Below are 22,568 nucleotides of genomic sequence, written 5' to 3'. Positions count from 1 at the left end.
CTTCCTGTTGGGTACATGTACGTCTTGTATGTCTACATACATGGATGCCATGTAAAGACATGTCTTCCTGTTGGGTACATGTACGTCTTGTATGTCTACATACATGGATGCCATGTAAAGACATGTCTTCCTGTTGGGTACATGTACGTCTTGTATGTCTACATACATGGATGCCATGTAAAGACACATCTTCCTGTTGGGTACATGTACGACTTGTATGTCTACATACATGGATGCCATGTAAAGACATGTCTTCCTGTTGGGTACATGTACGTCTTGTATGTCTACATACATGGATGCCATGTAAAGACATGTCTTCCTGTTGGGTACATGTACGTCTTGTATGTCTTCATACATGGATGCCATGTAAAGACATGTCTTCCTGTTGGGTACATGTACGTCTTGTATGTCTTCATACATGGATGCCATGTAAAGACATGTCTTCCTGTTGGGTACATGTACGTCTTGTATGTCTTCATACATGGATGCCATGTAAAGACATGTCTTCCTGTTGGGTACATGTATGACTTGTATGTCTACATACATGGATGCCATGTAAAGACATGTCTTCCTGTTGGGTACATGTACGTCTTGTATGTCTTCATACATGGATGCCATGTAAAGACATGTCTTCCTGTTGGGTAAATGTACGTCTTGTATGTCTACATACATGGATGCCATGTAAAGACGTCTTCCTGTTGGGTACATGTATGTCTGGATATTTTTTGACAATTAAGGTATACTGCATATTTTATTACTGTAAGAGTTGTTATAATTAATTTTTGAGATCTGTATGTACACTTCTGTAAGGAAAAGCTGATTATTTTCTAAGATCTGTATTGTACACATTGTAGGGGAAAGTGGAATATCCAGTATTTAGCGTCAGATATGGAGAGAAAAATACTGGGGTCCTCGCAAAAAGGCCTACAGCACCTGAAAATATATAAAGATATCATTAAACAAGAAACCACAAGCTAACTCTAGAGAGGAAGAATTTCGGTGAAATAACTGGAGAAAAGCCGGAAAAATGCATGTTTCTACACATAAACCCCAAGCTCATAAATAAAGATAATTTATTTCCGTGAAATAGCTGGAGAATATGTTTTTCTACGTCAAAATGTATGACAGTATTGATCATGTACACCAAGTGTTTTAAAGTCCGTTAAGAAGGATTATGATAAATTCCTCTCAAATTCTTGCACAGTCAATGGCGCTCTGGTCTGTTTAATACATGAACATAGTTTTGAATTCTGTTGGCAAGCTGTGGCTGTGCCTTCAGCAAGGACCTTTCACCTTTCTAGCTCAACTGAAGCTACCCATAGCGGGCAATTTTTTCATGCTTAACATGAGATTTACCACCTTCCCATCTACACCAGAACTGAAAACCTTGCAAACTTTGGGCAAGGATTATTTGGAAGAAATGTAAACTATATTATCAAAATAAAACTAGTGGATTGAATAACAGATATTGCTTTTTAGACCTTCAGTAATGAAAATGTATATTTATTTCACCCAAGGAAATATTCTCTTTCTGTTGTTCAATATTCAAATTATACAATAAACACCAATCTGTATGAGACCTAATAGACCTGTATGAATCTTCTGGACAGCATTAAATCTAAATTTTTAATCCAGTGTATATGATGGAAGTTTCAACCAATCCTGTATTGAGCAGTTGATTATTCTGACAGTATGAGGTCACATTTTAACAGCTGAATACCAAAAACGGTCGAGGGTTTCTATGGTTTCTGACGTAGTCCCTAATAACGGGGGGTGGTGACACAACGTCCCGCAAACATCAAAATCAAGAAATTCCTTCCGGGAACAGCCGTAGATCCAAAAGGATACCCTAATAGTTAGTGCCAAAGGTCAACCCTTTGCCTAGTTTTATGTGCTATGTATATTTATATCTATAATGTGTACTATGTATCTGTTCATTGTATATTCTAACTTACTGCTGCTTTTAAGGCTTGGTCAAGGTCAGCCAACAGGTCAGCTTCGTCCTCTAGACCAACAGACAGTCGGATGAGATTGTCAGAGATCCCCAGCTGGTCTCGTTCCTCAATAGGTACTGAGGCATGTGTCATCACAGAACTGAGGAAAAATACAATAATACCTCTGTCATTAATATCACTGATAGAAATCTCATAAGGCATCAATGACTTGTCTAGAATTGTACACAGATAACTTGTACTAATACAAGTTTTGTACACTGATAACTTGTACTAATACAAGTTTTGTACACTGATAACTTGTACTAATACAAGTTTTGTACACTGATAACTTGTACTAATACAAGTTTTGTACACTGATAACTTGTACTAATACAAGTTTTGTACACTGATACAAGAACTGTACAATGATAACTTGTACTAATACAAGTTTTGTACACTGATAACTTGTACTAATACAAGAATTGTACACTGATAACTTGTACTAATACAAGTTTTGTACACTGATAACTTGTACTAATACAAGAATTGTACACTGATAACTTGTACTAATACAAGAATTGTACACTGATAACTTGTACTAATACAAGAATTGTACACTGATAACTTGTACTAATACAGGAACTGTACACTGATAACTTGTACTAATACAAGATGGTACATTGATAACTTGTACTAATACAAGAATTGTACACTGATAACTTGTACTAATACAGGAACTGTACACTGATAACTTGTACTAATACAAGATGGTACATTGATAACTTGTACTAATACAAGATGGTACACTGATAACTTGTATTAGAATGGTACACTTATGAATTGCACTAGTATAAGAAGTGTACACTATACACTATATGGTGTATAATGTACCTCCACTGATATCAGTCAGCTTATCTCAATGGAGATCATGTCCATGATCATACTTACGGAAGTTCTGCTAAACTCTCAAAACCTCCTAAACTTTCTGCCAGGGTGAAAACCTGTAAAATAGTGTAAGAAAATCAAAGTCTGAATAACACAAGAAAATATCTGTAAGACACATGCCCAAGTTGGTGTTAAAATATCATGAGGTGTATATGAACTAAATCTGAGAGGTTCTTAAGATTTGACATTGGTTCTGAAATACAACAAGACATAACAGGACAGCCAGATGGACATGAGTTACCATGTTTGCCCCCACCTCCAACTGGCAGGGGGATTTATAACTGAATATAAAGGAATAAAAAATACATATTACTGCTGAGCACTTCCCCTCCCCACCCCCAACCCAACCCCCCACTACCCCCAACCCCTACCCCCATCACAGCATTCTAACCTGGTTGTTCTCCATGATAATCCACAGCTCTACAAACTGAGACAAAGGAGCATGCTCTGTCAGCTGAGTGAGAGACAGACACCATATTCAACACTATGTACAAGCTATAAAGGTCGGACTTTTTAAGCTGTGCAGCAGATAAAGTAAAGCTGCTGCTAGTATCATGGCATTTTTAAATTTTTAAAATTGTTTAAATTGAAATTGTTTGACAGAATATTAGCTCTCGGCCGAGATAAACTTATCTGTAACACATACAGGTAACAAGTTCTACTAACCTAGGTACAATTTTATTACCTTGAGACTTTTCAGGAAGGTTGACGCCTCATTCAGTCCTCCTTGAATGTAAAATGTGACCATACCACTGAACCCCCTCATTTGTTTCTTGGCTAGTTCATGCTGAGGGTGAGACGGCAGGCCTGAAAATACAACAGAAAAAAATTGATGGAACAGGCGCCGTTTCTAAAAGTCTACATTTAGTAAAACCTGTGCACCTATTGTGTTGTAGATTCAGTCCATTCATTAAGTGCTCCACCAGACACTTGAATGTGTGAAGCCCTGTATAGGTGCCCGGCAGTTGGCTTGTAGAGGGTGAGAAGATTTTTTATGCGTGTTTTTCAGTATGTATACTAGTTTCATGCCTACATTGGTACAAACCTGGATGGATAACTTTGTCCACACAACGATGGGCTTCTAGGAATTTAGCAACAGCCAAGCCATTTTTCATGTGTTCCTTCATCCTAACATGGAGGGTCTTCAGGCCTCTGTTTACCAAGAAACAATCAAATGGGGATGGGATTGGTCCAAACGCTTGAGAAAAATAAATAATAAATATAATAAATAAATTCAACCGAAAGAAAGGAAAATGAAGGCACATGTAGATACATCGAACACATCCCGAACAGGAGAAGTGTCACAATGGCCATGATCAATGAAATGAAATATAAACCTTTCTGTTATTGAAAAACTGTTATTAAAATTCAAATGAAAGAGCTGAGGAAAATATAGAGTGAACTAAGTATGAACTAAATCTGTTGCGGAGATCCAAGATAACAAGCATAAAAGCTTTTTATAAAGGGTGAATGTACAGACAAAGTTCTTCTTTGCCAAGATGACTTACGTAAATGTACAAAATCATGTGGAATATTGCTAAAAACTCACCATTTTGCAGGAATCTGAGTTGCTCAGCATGAGAATCACTGTTAGTGGCCAGTGCTCCCATCACAGAATCAGAGTGGCCTGGAAAATAAAGAGATTAAATAGGCACCAAGTGATCTCTCTAATATGTCCCTCTGTTATTGACAGGTGACCTCTGTACCTAATATGTACCTGTTATAGACAGGTGACCTCTGTACCTAATATGTACCTGTTATATAGACAGGTGACCTCTGTACCTAATATGTACCTGTTATATAGACAGGTGACCTCTGTACCTAATATGTATCTATTATATTGACAGGTGACCTCTGTATCTAATATGTACCTGTTATATAGACAGGTGATCTCTGTATCTAATATGTACCTGTTATATAGACAGGTGACCTCTGTACCTAATATGTACCTGTTATATAGGCAGGTGACCTCTGTACCTAATATGTACCTGTTATATAGACAGGTGACCTCTGTACCTAATATGTACCTGTTATATAGACAGGTGACCTCTGTACCTAATATGTACCTGTTATATAGACAGGTGACCTCTGTACCTAATATGTACCTGTTATATAGACAGGTGACCACTGTACCTAATATGTACCTGTTATATAGACGGGTGACCTCTGTACCTAATATGTACCTGTTATATAGACGGGTGACCTCTGTACCTAATATGTACCTGTTATATACACAGATGACCTCCTTACTTAGTACCTTGTGTGTAAATGTCCTATAGACAGGTGACATCAGTACCTAGAAATTGTACTGCAGTAAGCCATACCATGATACAGTAAGCCTTACCATGATACATTGAGCCTTACCATGATACAGTATGCCTTACCATGATACAGTATGCCTTACCATGATACAGTATGCCTTACCATGATACAGTGAGCCTTACCATGATACAGTAAGCCTTACCATGATACATTGAGCCTTACCATGATACAGTAAGCCTTACCATGGTACAGTAAGCCTTACCATGAAACATTGAGCCTTACTATGATACAGTTTACGCCTTACCACGGTACAGTAAGCCTTACCATGATACAGTAAGCCTTACCATGATACAATAAGCCTTTCCATGATACAGCAAGTATTACCATAGTACATTGAGTCTTACCATAATTCATTGAGCCTTACCATGATACAGTAAGCCTTGCCATGATACAGTAAGCCTTACCATGAAACATTGAGCCTTACCATGATACAGTAAGCCTTACCATGATACAGTAAGCCTTGCCATGATACAGTAAGCCTTACCATGAAACATTGAGCCTTACCACAGTACAGTAAGCCTTACCATGATACAATAAGCCTTGCCATGATACAGTAAGCCTTACCATGAAACATTGAGCCTTACCATGATACAGTAAGCCTTACCATGATACAGCAAGTCTTACCATAATTCACTGAGTCTTACCATGATACAGTAAGCCTTACCACGGTACAGTAAGCCTTACCATGAAACATTGAGCCTTACCATGATACAGTTTACGCCTTACCATGAAACATTGAGCCTTACCATGATACAGCAAGTCTTACCATAGTACATTGAGTCTTACCATAATTCATTGAGTCTTACCATGATATAGTAAGCCTTACCATTCATATACTTGGTCAGGGAATGCATCACGATATCTGCTCCTAAACATAATGGCCTCTGTAAAATAGATTGAATTAGCATTACAAACCTACCTTAGTTACAAAATTACAATATCTGTTCCTAAAATGAACAGCCTTAGTTACAACATCATGATATCTGCTCCTAAATTTAAACATCTTAGTTACAACATCATGATATCTGCTCCTAAATTTCAGATCTAAGTTACAACATAATGACATCTGCTCCTAAATTTCAGACCTTATTTACAACATAATGATATCTGCTCCTAAATTTAAAGCGACTATAACGTTAAAAAACACTACAAGAAAATGATATAAAATGTTCTATTTTCCAATAGTATGTTACAAAACTAAGACTTTCTGTTAATTACTATCACTGCAACCATTTTTTTATTGATATCTAAAAAATAAAGAATGTAAACATTGTGGTCCTGATCTAATTCATACATTACAGTAACCGTAACCCTAATGCTGCATATGCGTGTATGCCTAGATAGAAGCAATATGGCCGACACAAATACGAAAAAGCTATGAGGACCTAAAAGTCACCTTACAGAAAGTGTTAGAAAGCGTAAGAGGGAGGAGTCGGACCAGAAAAGAGGACAGACAAGAATTTATATAAGACAGGAGATTAATATATGGCTAAAGATGACGGAGGATCTTGGACTGAATACGGATTCAGATTTTGCGAAGCTGCTGCTCGACTAGTTAGCTTAACGTCAGCCCTGTAATTATAACGTATCCGCCTGTCACTGATTATAATCCAATATCCAGTGTTTGACGTGTGAATATGTAATCAACAACACTACGAAAAGTGTTATCTGATAAAATGTTGAATGAAAATTGTTGTGTTATTCACTTGAATTTACAATTGGGGGTATTCGTTTTAAGTGTAAAAATATGACGGTACTGGTGTTACTGTAAGAATAACAACCGTGATGATAAACATAGCCTTCATAATAAACAGTGCAATATCTATTAGTGTGTACAGAAAAGTATCAATTCCTGTGCATTTCTGCACAATAAGTTTTTTCTTTTCCGATTGTAATTACCCCCTTTGGGACCCCACTAGTTTAGTGCCCACGATTGACATAGAAAATTCTCACACGACAAAGCCAAAACAAAATGAATTTCTCAGATTGATAGTTAAAAATTATATATTACAGTGAAACCTCACCTAACGACCACCCCGCTATTACGGGCACTTTTTTCAGTCCCGTTTTTTTCCACAATATATCTTTGTATTGGTCGCTTCAGTATTACCACCATCCCGCTATTCCGTATTACGACTATTTCTTATAGTCCCAATGACCACTAATTAACGATAATTGACCTCACAATTACGACCAAGTTCTGACCAGTGATTAAAGTTTACCTGGTGGGCCGTGAACCGCAAGCATGTGAGTCGTTCTCGACCATTGTTTTCGTCACAGGTTACCGAACCTGTCACCAGGTGGCGGTACACGAAGTAAACATCATTATCGGATTAACTTGTGTGAAACTACATGACATACACGTTTTAATAGCGATCTATTGTTTGTTAATTATATATTGATATATCATTTTATTCAATGGTTACAATAGTAAATATACATGTACATTATGATATAAACTAAGGAATATATTCGTGTAAATTCTTTTGTCAATTCATCAATTATATATTTTTTACATGTATTTAATAAAATTCAACATTTTATATACAGTCTAGTTATTATTGTTGAATAATATACAGGCACATTACTTAATGATATATATAGTCTATATTTCAAGCAGAGTTACTGCTCTTTGCGGTCAATCAGATCCACCTCACTATTAAGACCACCTCGCTATTAAGACCACTTTTGTCCATAGAATCATTTACTGCATATAAGAATTAGCAGAAAGGCGCAAAAGCAAGTGTCATACATGAGACATGTGCGTTTGTTTACCTCGTAATCTATTTTTTCTTTGAGGCGGAAGTAAATGACTTTGTCACGTGACAAGCCATGTGACCCACTCGGCTTTCTTCGTAATCAACTAAGCATTAACATGTTTATAAACAATAGTCAAGATAAACAATGTTCCGACGCCGAAAATATGTACAAAAACAACAAATTTGACGCTTTATTATGGATATATTTTATTACTCATAAGCTGAATTCTACATTTCCGGATGTTGAAATCTAAGGTAATAGCCTGTAACTAATGTTGGGAACTGGTTATGATGTCATATTTGATGGCTGGTTCTGTGTGACCCATTATCAGTTATAACTAGTTCTAAATACCCTGATTATGTACAGACTTTATCAAATAATCACCTACAAAATAAACATGATAAAACAGATATTTGTTGTGTTATTGATTTAAACCAATGAGCTTTCAGAGAACACCATACAGCTTTCCTAATGATGACAATTAACAACCAACTGCCCCTTTCCTGATCCAGTTCTATTTAGCAAACAATTTGCTCCCACAATGCACAAAAAAAAATTACCCCTTAAGGGCTTCAAGGAGTCTTAATAAAAGACAGTTCTGACCTCTATGAAGTCTTGTGCATAGAGTCTAAAATAAAGACAGTTCTGACCTCTATGAAGTCTTGTGCATAGAGTCTAAAATAAAGACAGTTCTGACATCTATGAAGTCTTGTGCATAGAGTCTAAAATAAAGACAGTTCTGACCTCTATGAAGTCTTGTGCATAGAGTCTAAAATAAAGACAGTTCTGACCTTGTTGAAGTCATGTGCATAGAGTCTAAAATAAAGACCGTTCTGACATCTAGGAAGTCTTGTGCATAGAGTCTAAAATAAAGACAGTTCTGACCTCGTTAAAGTCTTGTGCATAGAGTCTAAAATAAAGACAGTTCTGACCTCGTTGAAGTCTTGTGCATAGAGTCTAAAATAAAGACAGTTCTGACCTTGTTGAAGTCATGTGCATAGAGTCTAAAATAAAGACTGTTCTGACATCTAGGAAGTCTTGTGCATAGAGTCTAAAATAAAGACAGTTCTGACCTCGTTAAAGTCTTGTGCATAGAGTCTAAAATAAAGACAGTTCTGACCTCGTTGAAGTCTTGTGCATAGAGTCTAAAATAAAGACAGTTCTGACCTCTAGGAAGTCTTGTGCATAGAGTCTAAAATAAAGACAGTTCTGACCTTGTTGAAGTCATGTGCATAGAGTCTAAAATAAAGACCGTTCTGACATCTAGGAAGTCTTGTGCATAGAGTCTAAAATAAAGACAGTTCTGACCTTGTTGAAGTCATGTGCATAGAGTCTAAAATAAAGATCGTTCTGACATCTAGGAAGTCTTGTGCATAGAGTCTAAAATAAAGACAGTTCTGACCTTGTTGAAGTCTTGTGCATAGAGTCTAAAATAAAGACAGTTCTGACCTCTATGAAGTCTTGTGCATAGAGTCTAAAATAAAGACAGTTCTGACCTTGTTGAAGTCATGTGCATAGAGTCTAAAATAAAGACCGTTCTGACATAGATAGAGTCTAAAATAAAGACAGTTCTGACCTTGTTGAAGTCATGTGGATAGAGTCTAAAATAAAGACCGTTCTGACCTCTATGAAGTCTTGTGCATAGAGTCTAAAATAAAGACAGTTCTGACCTCGTTGAAGTCTTGTGCAAAGAGTCTAAAATAAAGACAGTTCTGACCTCGTTGAAGTCTTGTGCATAGAGTCTAAAATAAAGACCGTTCTGACCTCGTTGAAGTCTTGTGCATAGAGTCTAAAATAAAGACAGTTCTGACCTCTGAAGTCTTGTGCATAGTCTTGTGCATAGAGTCTAAAATAAAGACAGTTCTGACCTTGTTGAAGTCATGTGCATAGAGTCTAAAATAAAGACCGTTCTGACATCTAGGAAGTCTTGTGCATAGAGTCTAAAATAAAGACAGTTCTGACCTTGTTGAAGTCATGTGCATAGAGTCTAAAATAAAGACAGTTCTGACCTTGTTGAAGTCATGTGGATAGAGTCTAAAATAAAGACAGGAAGTCTTGTGCATAGAGTCTAAAATAAAGACAGTTCTGACCTCGTTGAAGTCTTGTGCATAGAGTCTAAAATAAAGACCGTTCTGACCTCGTTGAAGTCTTGTGCATAGAGTCTAAAATAAAGACAGTTCTGACCTTGTTGAAGTCATGTGCATAGAGTCTAAAATAAAGACCGTTCTGACATCTAGGAAGTCTTGTGCATAGAGTCTAAAATAAAGACAGTTCTGACCTCTATGAAGTCTTGTGCATAGAGTCTAAAATAAAGACAGTTCTGACCTCTATGAAGTCTTGTGCATAGAGTCTAAAATAAAGACAGTTCTGACCTCTATGAAGTCATGTGCATAGAGTCTTAAATAAAGACAGTTCTGACCTCTAGGAAGTCTTGTGCATAGAGTCTAAAATAAAGACAGTTCTGTCTAAAATAAAGACAGTTCTGACCTTGTTGAAGTCATGTGCATAGAGTCTAAAATAAAGACAGTTCTGACCTTGTTGAAGTCATGTGGATAGAGTCTAAAATAAAGACCGTTCTGACCTCTATGAAGTCTTGTGCATAGAGTCTAAAATAAAGACAGTTCTGACCTCGTTGAAGTCTTGTGCATAGAGTCTAAAATAAAGACAGTTCTGACCTCTATGAAGTCTTGTGCATAGAGTCTAAAATAAAGACAGTTCTGACCTCTATGAAGTCTTGTGCATAGAGTCTAAAATAAAGACAGTTCTGACCTTGTTGAAGTCTTGTGCATAGAGTCTAAAATAAAGACAGTTCTGACCTCTATGAAGTCTTGTGCATAGAGTCTAAAATAAAGACAGTTCTGACCTTGTTGAAGTCATGTGCATAGAGTCTAAAATAAAGACCGTTCTGACATCTAGGAAGTCTTGTGCATAGAGTCTAAAATAAAGACAGTTCTGACCTTGTTGAAGTCATGTGCATAGAGTCTAAAATAAAGATCGTTCTAACATCTAGGAAGTCTTGTGCATAGAGTCTAAATAAAAGACAGTTCTGACCTCTATAAAGTCTTGTGCATAGAGTCTAAAATAAAGACCGTTCTGACCTCTATGAAGTCTTGTGCATAGAGTCTAAAATAAAGACAGTTCTGACCTCTATGAAGTCTTGTGCATAGAGTCTAAAATAAAGACAGTTCTGACCTCTATGAAGTCATGTGCATAGAGTCTAAAATAAAGACCGTTCTGACCTCTAGGAAGTCTTGTGCATAGAGTCTAAAATAAAGACAGTTCTGACCTCTATGAAGTCTTGTGCATAGAGTCTAAAATAAAGACAGTTCTGACCTCTATGAAGTCTTGTGCATAGAGTCTAAAATAAAGACAGTTCTGACCTCGTTGAAGTCTTGTGCATAGAGTCTAAAATAAAGACAGTTCTGACCTCTAGGAAGTCTTGTGCATAGAGTCTAAAATAAAGACAATTCTGACCTCTATGAAGTCTTGTTCAAGAAGCCTAACATAAAGACAGTTCTGACCTCTAGGAAGTCTTGTGCATAGAGTCTAAAATAAAGACAATTCTGACCTCTATGAAGTCTTGTTCAAGAAGCCTAACATAAAGACAGTTCTGACCTTTAGGAACTGTCCCGTCCAATTATTACACCTTCTGGTTACTACCACTGTCCCATTTACCCTTGACACTTACCTGAAAGTAAGACGACATGAATGTGTTATCCACAACCACAAAGATATCTTTGTTCACGGCCTTGACCACACTGACCACTGCCTCAATGTCCACAAGCTGCATGGTAGGGTTGGTAGGTGTCTCCATCCAGACCATCTACAACACACAGAAGAATGGATTAGAATAATACCTTCTTCAAAACATTTATAAACCTCTGAATGAATCAGATCTCTTCACTTCCATTTGCCATGTTTAACAGTTACACTGTAGTATTACAGGCCTGGTGACCTGTAGACCTACCTCAGTGATGGGTCTGATTGTATTACAGGCCTGGTGACCTGTAGACCTACCTTAGAAGTGGGTCTGATTGTATCACAGGCCTGGTGACCTGTAGACCTACCTCAGTATTGGGTCTGATTGTATCACAGGCCTGGTGACCAGTAGACCTACCTTAGTGTTGGGCCTGATCGCAGCTGAAACATTCTTTGGCACAGTACAATCCACAAATGATGTCTCAATTCCCATTCTTGAAGCTACTTTCTTAAAGTATCTGTTAGTTCCTGTAGGAGATAGATCGGCCAATACAGTAAGTTTAAATCACAAGCAGTATATCATGTAGTTCTCTTAATGAAAATGATACAGCAAACTTGCCAGCTTGGTTACCTCTTTGTAGTTTAATGTAGTAGAACACAAAAACCACTACATATTTTGAATGTAAGTATCAAGTTCATCTTTGACAAATACTCACTATTGGCCCTGAATCTCTATCAATCACAGTTCATGAAAATTATGATATCATGGCGACAGATATTCAGTGATCATGTTGCCATGGTAATGCAGGATGTATCAATATGATGCAATGATAACATGCATACAAATTAACTGCTATTGTCACAATAATGTGAACCAATTTTCTTTCATTTGTGATTTTCTTTCATGAATTTCAAAAATAAATAAAAACTGCCAATATTGCAGCAAATTAAAAACATGAATAATACATGTAAACATATGGATAATTAGTACTCACTTATTGATCAATAAAACAGGACTATTTACCTTAGGCACATTTTACCCTGAATTTGTGTGTACAATTTCTTACACTAGTTTGGGAAATCTGTTGTTAATTTCAGTGTCAAGGAGGATTTAGTTCCTTGAGTGTCTATTAATAGTCAGGTAAAACGGCTTAAATTTAATAACTGGATCACCTTCAAACCATACAGGTTTTGAATGAAGAATCATACAATCACGGTGGTGATTTGTATTTGTGAAAGTCAGTGGCTACGAAAGAAGAAGTACTCAAATGTTACAGATGACCGTTGTTTATGTTACCATGGTAACTTCCAACACAATATTACAGATGTCCAACGTTCATGTTGCTAAGGTAACCTCCAGCATAATGATTCAGATGTATGCAACGTTTATGTTACCATGGTAACCTCAGACACTATGTTACCGAAGTTTGCAATGATTATGTTACCATGGTAACCTCCGACACTATGTTACAGATGTCCAATGTATGTATGCCTCCATGTAAATCTTTCTTTTGTTCATATTTTGCCCTAATTATTTTGGATATGAGTTTGGATTATGATTATATTGCCAACTGGTATTTTATCTTTATTGCCATGGTATCGTCAGGTACACTTATTGAACCATCAAGATCAAGTCTAACTTGGTTCTATCGTGAACTTCCTACTTCTGAACCAACAAATCAAACCATCAATATCGAGTATTTACAATATTAAAAAGATGGCTTTAACCTGTATAGCTAGAATACCACATATCTTTGATTTATATTAATATAGTGTAGACAGATAACTTCTGTTGATGTAACCATGGTGACCGCATGTTCTGAAGATGTATTGAAGTATACACAGTTTGTAAATAAAACTTTACCTCCATACAGATCATTCATACTGACGATATGATCCCCTTGCTTAAGTAGGTGAGTGATTGCAGTAGTAGTGGCCAGACCTGAGGCAAACACCATTCCTGTAATATAAAAACACCATTCCTGTAATATAAACACACCATCCCTGTAATACAAAAACTCCATTTCTGTTATATAAACACACCATTCCTGTAATATAAACACACCATTCCTGCAACACAAAAACACCATTCCTGTTATATTAACACACCATTCCTGTAATATAAACACACCATTCCTGTAATATAAACACACCATTCCTGTAATACAAAAACACCATTCCTGTAATACAAAAACACCATTCCTGTAATATTAACACACCATTCCTGTAATATAAACACACCATTCCTGTAATATAAAAACACCATTCCTGTAATATAAACACACCATCCCTGTAATACAAAAACACCATTTCTGTAATACAAAAACACCATTCCTGTAATATAAACACACCATTCCTGTAATATAAACACACCATTCCTGTAATATAAACACACCATTCCTGTAACACAAAAACACCATTTCTGTTATATAAACACACCATTTCTGTAATATAAACACACCATTCCTGTAATACAAAAACACCATTCCTGTAATATAAACACACCATTTCTGTTATATAAACACACCATTCCTGTAATATAAACACACCATTCCTGTAATATAAACACACCATTCCTGTAATATAAACACACCATTCCTGCAACACAAAAACACCATTCCTGTTATACTAACACACCATTCCTGTAATATAAACACACCATTCCTGTAATACAAAAACACCATTCCTGTAATATAAACACACCATTCCTGTAATATAAACACACCATTCCTGTAATACAAAAACACCATTCCTGTAATATAAACACACCATTCCTGTAATATAAACACACCATTTCTGTTATATAAACACACCATCCCTGTAATACAAAAACACCATTTCTGTAATATAAACACACCATTCCTGTAATACAAAAACACCATTCCTGTAATATAAACACACCATTCCTGTAATATAAACACACCATTCCTGTAACACAAAAACACCATTTCTGTTATATAAACACACCATTCCTGTAATATAAACACACCATTCCTGTAATACAAAAACACCATTTCTGTAAATTCCTGTAATATAAATACACCATTCCTGTTATATAAATACACCATTCCTGTAATACAAAAACACCATTTCTGTAATACAAAAACACCATTTCTGTAATATAAATACACCATTCCTGTTATATAAACACACCATTCCTGTAATATAAATACACCATTCCTGTTATATAAACACACCATTCCTGTAATATAAACACACCATTCCTGTAATATAAACACACCATTCCAATATAAACACACCATTCCTGTAATATAAAAACACCATTCCTGTAATATAAACACACCATTCCTGTAATACAAAAACACCATTTCTGTAATATAAATACACCATTCCTGTTATATAAATACACCATTCCTGTAATACAAAAACACCATTTCTGTAATATAAATACACCATCCCTGTTATATAAATACACCATTTCTGTTATATAAACACACCATTCCTGTAATATAAACACACCATTTCTGTTATATAAATACACCATTTCTGCCATCAGTAAATAAATTGCCTTACTGTTATACAAACACACTGTTTCTAACATCCTTCTCCAATCAACATTGATGACCCAGGTAGACAAAATTGACCATTGCACTACCTTCACACATTTACTTCCTCTGTTTCATGTCAATAGCCATGCTGTAGTTTTATTTGTATACTCAACAGAAAAAGAAACACAAAATTAAATCACACAATCACTAGCCATTGATATTTTGGGAAATGTGTATAAAATTTTGTATCAATGTGAAGAGAAAAGTCTACTCTTTATAATACTGTAGAAGAAAAAGTCTGTGTGACATCACTTGTGTCGTCAGTAGTTACACAAAGTAGGATACCCGCAAAAAACAAATTGACACTTCAGTACCTGGTGGGGGTACCTCTTGCACGAATCCCTGCATGGATTCTCCTACACATTGAATTCATGAGAACATTTATTTGCTTTAAGGGAATGTTATTCCAAGCTTGTGTTAATGCTGCGATCAACTGGGCGTGGTTAGCTGGGGGCGTTTTGACCTTTTTTTTAATACACCCCTCCAGCTCATCCCACAGATGGTCAATGGGAGATATGTCGGGGCTATATGGGGGCCATTCCAGAGGCTGAATGTTGTTTGCCATGAGAAAATCACAACACTCTGGCAACATGAGGTCAAGCAATGGAAAATTTGGTTATGACGTCCGAGAAGTGGAAGGACATATGGTTGGACGATCTGGTCTCTGTATCAAAGGGCAAAGAGGTTTGGATCCAGGACCACTATGGGGGATTTAACTCCACGGAAGATGCCTCCCCAAACCATTACAGAAGCCCTACCATATCTATCACCTTTAACCAGGCATGCATCGGTGAAACACTCACCATGTCAGTGATATACCCTTTTTCTTCCATTTGGGTGATACAGACAGAATCTAGACTAGTCAGTGAACATCACATGCCTCCACGGACGCATCCCAAACAAATTAGGGCCATGTCTGCGCATTTAGTGAAGACCCACTTGCCGCCTCCGTGGTGTCAGAGGTGGCCCGACATAAAGTTGGCATGAAATGATTCTCTCAGCGTGCAAGTGGTACTGGGCAGTTTGAGCACTAATGAATACGACACAAGTACCTAAGGTATGCAACACAGTCTCTACAGAAGTCTTGAATCTGTGTTGTACAAATGCGACAATCAAATCGCCCTGTCTTGTTGTGGGATTGTTACACACAGACAACCGCTCCAGGGACAATAGGAAATAACCCAGTAGCATGGAAAATTGTATAGGACGGTTAATTGCACACTGGGCACCGCCAAACTGCCTTGAGACAGCAGCTTAGCTATGACCATCCATCAACATCGCAATTGCTCTACCCCTCTGAATTTGCATTAAGCGTGGCGTCTCGGTCAATAACAAAATCAAAATGCCAACATGGAAAATGAAAGTGGACAAAGTTAAAAGTATCTGTTTAAATTGTTTGTTTGAAAAAGTTCGGCTTGGCTTGATTACGCTTCGTGATTTAGACTGAAGAAGCTCACAAAAAGAGACAATGACATTTACACACTTGGCTGATTTTAGGGTAGATTGTCGAGAAGGACGATCATTCTTGACGTAATACCAGACCAAATATTCCATTATTTCCTTACAGGTAAAGTGTACTGCATGAAGGAACTTTGTGTGTTTCTTTTTTTGTTGAGTATACTTCAGATCATTTAGTGTAACATAGACAAATTAATTTTTACTCAGGAAAAAAACTGATGTACCCAAGGAGTAAACAGGTAAATCAATTTTCATACATTCATCCCAAAATGCCAGTCAGGCCTACAATTATTCAAAACTATCAAAGTAATTAACATGGAGGTTATCACAAATCAGGTGTAATAAGTTCAAATACATACCATATTTGGCATTTTCTAGAGCAGCGATACATTTTTCTAAACAAGTACGTGTGGGATTTCCACTCCTGGAGTACTCATATCCCTGTAAGGTAGAGAAAACAACACATCAAACATAATACAAGTCCTGATAACAATCTGTAACAACTATCACAAAACCTTTATCCATTCATTTCTAACTGATCTGATTGAAAAATATTCATTTTCTGATAAATTCTGCAGCTTCATTGTTCTAAAGAGATCTGACTTTAACCAAGAAATCAAACAATTACATTACCATTAATACAAAGATCGCCCTAGTTTTGTGTGAAGAGACAATAAATACAGGAATCACACTGTCTTTACTAAGACACATATAGGGTCACATTTGCTTCACTTATATAAAATAGTAAGCACTGTTTCTACTCAATATCTTCCTTATTCCATTATCACATTCTTTGTTTCACACAAACAAAATTAATAAAATTTGGGTCACTAGATCTATATGTATTAAGACAGTTTACATATTTGCATTGGCCTGCAAATATAGAAATAATGTACATATATATAAGAGAAGTTAATAATGACAGGAAAGATGATAGGCTCAGTTGGTCTGTATCATTTTGTAGCTTCCAAATAGAAGACATTATAAGATCTTATTCTGGTAATTTTTATTGTTTAAAAAACTGTTTGTTTCTGTATTGCATGTGAAATAACAAAAATCATGGTCTATTGGTGAGATAGAAGTCAATTCAAGACTTTGCCATGTTTTACCCATGTGTCCATGAGTGTGGATCTAGGTCATTCATTCAAAGCTTTAAACACTTGAAAATCATTTATCCCAGCATGCTATTTACAAACTGACCAGTGTTATGATCCTGAGCTTTATGCTTATACAATGTAAGTTCTGTAAATATTTTTGATCCCATTTGACCCTTGTGACTTTGAAATTAGGCTCAGTTTAATCATAATAATCCTTCTTCCAAGCATACTACAAGCCAAATAACATGACCTTGGGCCATTGGATTGATTGAAGACTTAATATTTGATGTGTCATTGAAAGTGGGTCAAGGTCATGCATATAAACAAACTTAATATTCTTTCATCGTCCAGCATACAACATGCCTGAAAACATTCTAATGAAATTTTTAAACTTTCAACACACCTGATCCCTGGGACCTTGAAAGTGGGTCATGGTCAATTATTTGGAAAAATTTGGTACCCTTTATCTTTCATGTAATTGGTCAAATAACATGTTTTTGAATGTGTTGTTTAAGATGTTGACACTTGTTAGCTATTCTTCCAAGCATGTTACTAGTCAAGCATTATTACACTGAGCAATTTAGTTATTCAGAAGTTGTTTAAATGTATAACTTGACCCATTTTGAGATCAAAAGTGGGTCAAAGACAGATAATTCATTTGAAGGAAGTTGAAAGCCATTCACTCATATAACCCTTTCATTAAATATCTTTACCCTCGACCCCTTAATTAGTTTGACAACAGAATCTGCACCATAACATCAACTCACTAACCATTCGTCATAAATTCACATTTCATTATATCAAAATTTTCTGTCTCTAAAATGATAATTTTATATCAATATTCACATTTAATATTCCTTCATTAATATTTATGTAACAGAGGTCATTTTTCATCTCAATGCCTCCGCTAGGAATCGAACCGGGGACCCCTGGCTTACTAGTCTGATGCTCAACCAATCGAGCTAAAGAGAAGTTCTCTCTAGCCAAGTGGTATATTGCGGCTAGTATTTTACCAGGGTTACATACTACCCCTCCAGGAAATAACTCGTCCTCGAGTTTCCAGGGGTAACAGCGATGCTGGTGGGGCATGGCTAAGTACTATTCCCGAGTCCCTACATGGGCGCCAATAATATCGTCGATCTTGTGTAGTTTTATGCAAAACAAATATTCAATGACCCATACTGTTTTGTTACTTATATATGCGTTGTTTTTATTACAGTTGATCGTCTACGACCCTGATAATATTCATGTGATTAATGAGCCTTATGTTACTTTAGGACCCTTGACCCATTGTTGGGGTAGGTTTTCACTCTGCATATTGTTTGTAGCATAACGTTCTATTAAATGCAGTTTAATGATGTATAACGTACGTGGCTATAGCGCATCGCTATATTCCTTTTTTTTTTTTTTTACAAAGTATTACCCGTTTGTATCCATATACTACAAGTAGATATACATTGTGTATAGTAAACTCCCTTTTGCGATAATGACAGCTGTGATATGATCTATAATGTACATTATGTGTGATATTTAATGTATTGATATGTATTATAAGGGATCGTGCTTATGTGCTTTATGTGTACTATGTTGTAGGGTCTTTATAATTAGATAAACCGAATAAACAACTGGAACCGAAACCGGTGTTCGCCCTCGTTATTTCAACACCTATCAAATTTACATTTACATATGGACATTAATGTATCATTTCGAGACAGAAATTATTAATATTAAATACAAAATGGATAATTTATACCTCGATATTGCTAACAAGGATCAATTAACAGACATTTAAAATACATCGCATAATATACAGTGACAAGACAATGTAGCAGATTGCACTGTGCAAAAATACATAGTAAACGCATGCTTGAGGTAAGGGAGGCTACTCTGCATATCCAAACAATGTAAAAATAGTTCTTACGGAATGTTGACCGGGTCCCTCTTGTTTAAATGTCGTTGACATAGAAATCATAGGAACGACAGCCTTGCATTTCCATTGTTCTGGTTCCTGCCCAGCATGGAGAGCATTTGTGGCAAAATGTTCGAATGGTTTCAAGTTTTCCATGGTGTGCTGTTCCGGGAGATATCGTCGTGTAGCGTGAGGTTAGAGAAAGGGCCTTCACCTTCAAAATCGATAATCTAATCTTTTTTTATGAAAAGTTTAAACAGCACAAAAATGAATTAAAGCTTCGTCAAGTGATTCTAAAATTATCTAGCATCTTTTTTAAAAGACGAAAATGTTTTGTTTTGCGTGATATATGAGAAAATTTCTTATCAGAGGAGTGAAAATGATACGCAACTGCGGTTGATAGTGCATTTGAAGGGGGGCGTGTTCGGGGTGTGTAAAAATGCAACCATGTGATTGGATGGTTTCGTTTTCAGACTGTTACGAAATAGGTTTGATATTTCATCATAATATTATTCACCAAAGTTAATACGTATTGCAGCTGTGACAATGCATTTCCCGTATATTCTCTATTTAATGGTTCTCTGTTACAGAACATTCATAAACGTATTTAACCAGAGACGTGTAATCTATATATAATATACAATGTAATTCAGAGTATGTCTTTGTTGTAACAGATCTTTTTTTACTGTGATATTGAGAACCAATGCTTTTATTATGATTTTTATGTGATACACAAAACACGAGAATGGAGTGTACAGATCCGTTTCAGAACAGAATATCATCACAGTGAGGAAATACAAACATTTCAGGGATGATTTGAGAGCGAGTGTTTTTTTTTTACAAATTAATCCAATATACTTACGATGTATATATATGTGTACATATATACAGGGATGATAATTTCGAAGGTCATTCATTAGCAACTTGAGAAAAATATGGTAAAATAGACCTATGTGGAAATGCTTTAAAATGAAACTAAATATATATTATCACAACGCTAAAAATACTTTCTGAAAAACAGACCCGGGCGGTCAGGCTATTCCTACCTAATGTAGTGGAAGAAGGACACGCCAGGACCAAACTGGTGATCGATCCCAGTGGTGAATCGGTTCAAAATATACAATCATAACTGGTGCCTTTTTTTAAAACTCGACTCATGTTGACACTTGACTTGACTAAAGCTATAAGATCACACACTAAATATGGATACTAGTCTATCAGTCAAATTTACCATCATTAGACAAGCATAGATTTTGTGCCCAAGAAAACTTTTTTTTAAAAATTCACCTAAACCATATAAAGTAATACAAATGTCAAATATAAACACGGAATATAACTTTGACTTGAAGTTCTTTCATATTTTTTTTTCAAATCATTGGCAAAATCAGCCTTATTTATTGATGTTTAACTTATCTTAGTACTGTGTACTATAGAAGAGAAAGTAGTCACGGTCGTGTTCGTGGTACGGAGGGGACACATCAAGATGACGTTATGTAAAAACCTTGTACAGTCGTGTAATGGATTTCTGTTCATTCATCTTTGAATTGATTTTTTTAGTAAATCGTTCGAAAAAATCATAAGAATATGTTTTACTAAAACGTAAAATTATTGTTCATTTGAAACAACGAAGCGATGACTTTCCCAAAAATTGAATTATTTGTATGATATTTAAAGATACGGAGAGGTGAAATATAATGGAAATGTAATTTAAATATACTTCATTTCCGTTTGAGAAACCCTCCCAGCTCTTTTGATTACGGACTTTTCAGAGCAAATTTAGGCAATACAGCTTAATGTACATGCGGCAAAAACCCACGTGAAACCCTTTATTACTAATTTTGTGTTTGTCCTCTGTACGCTCAAAACCGATATTTATAAATAAGACAGTTACAACCTTTCCGTGAGAATTTTATCTTATTTTTATTCATATACGGCGATCCGAAATTAAGCAAAGAGAATAATGTTCTAATTACAAAACAGACAACACGAGCGATGTAATTGAATGTGACTCCCTCTCCCTCTCCCACACACATAACCTTGACATTCATACTGATGGGCCGTTAAGCATACATCATATCGACAGGATGCAAGTTTTAGCAATTGATTAAAAGTTGAAAGAATTTAAAAACGAAACCTGTTGGAATATCACATCTCTTATGGTTTAACGTTTTGTACAGACAATAACGGAAATTCATTCATAAATGCCATGAAAATAAGACACAGTAACAAGCGTTCAAAAAGGACCCCCATCACTGTATAAAACCTCAGTATACCGTAACGAACATAGAACGGCCGCATTCAGTGAAGCGTTTAGGGGTAAAGATAGGAAGAACACTTTTTGGGAGAGCTTTGTTCAGGTTGTTGACTGGCCAGGAAAATCACGTTTGGCTTCTTTTTGAAGACGTGTTTTAAACATGCTTTTGTTTTCTATATCTACAACAGGACAGATCTTAATCGCAGTGTTTCAAATCTATTCATTTCAAAATACATTAATTTAAAAATACCAATGAAATCAGATAGTGAAGTTATGTCGGGCATTGCATTTTGTAAATTGTGGTAGCAAATTTCGGTCTTCATCTCCGTTTAACAAACTTTAAATAATTATTTTCACATTATCACGCTCAACAAACAGTCTTGTGGAATGCCGTTCCTGTTGGTTTCGGTGCAGGAAAAGTCTACCGTATCCAGATCTGATTGGTATATATACAACAGACATGGTCATTAATACGAAAAACAAGCCAGCCTTGAGAGGGGCACAGTTTTCCCCAGGTAAACCAGTAGTCTGTTGGAAGATCTTACCATCAAACTCGACGAAGATATTGCCAATCGGGGATGGGACAATTTGGGACGTATCTTTCGCGAAACACACCATACA

The 22,568-nt window shown here is 36.1% G+C and overlaps 1 protein-coding gene across 1 annotated transcript; it reads right to left on the bottom strand.

Moving 5' to 3' along the window:
- Positions 1-842: 842 nt before the first annotated feature.
- LOC132550285 (cystathionine gamma-lyase-like) lies at positions 843-19,867 on the bottom strand. The gene is made up of 12 exons (XM_060214331.1): positions 19,706-19,867; positions 17,047-17,128; positions 13,525-13,620; positions 12,079-12,188; positions 11,650-11,784; positions 6,028-6,085; positions 4,429-4,506; positions 3,925-4,077; positions 3,565-3,686; positions 2,883-2,935; positions 1,956-2,094; positions 843-933 (listed from the first exon to the last, which is right to left on the bottom strand). The coding sequence occupies exons 1-12, from the start codon at positions 19,847-19,849 to the stop codon at positions 925-927; spliced, it is 1,179 nt and encodes a 392-aa protein (XP_060070314.1). The 5' UTR covers positions 19,850-19,867; the 3' UTR covers positions 843-924.
- Between the last annotated feature and the right edge of the window lie 2,701 nt (positions 19,868-22,568).

Source organism: Ylistrum balloti, unplaced genomic scaffold (assembly GCF_031769215.1).
Source record: "Ylistrum balloti isolate Yb309-2 unplaced genomic scaffold, AGI_CSIRO_Ybal_v1 Utg370118, whole genome shotgun sequence".
Classification (NCBI taxonomy): domain Eukaryota; kingdom Metazoa; phylum Mollusca; class Bivalvia; order Pectinida; family Pectinidae; genus Ylistrum; species Ylistrum balloti.
Note: the sequence above shows the minus strand (reverse complement) of the source record. Positions and strands in the feature narration are given on the sequence as shown.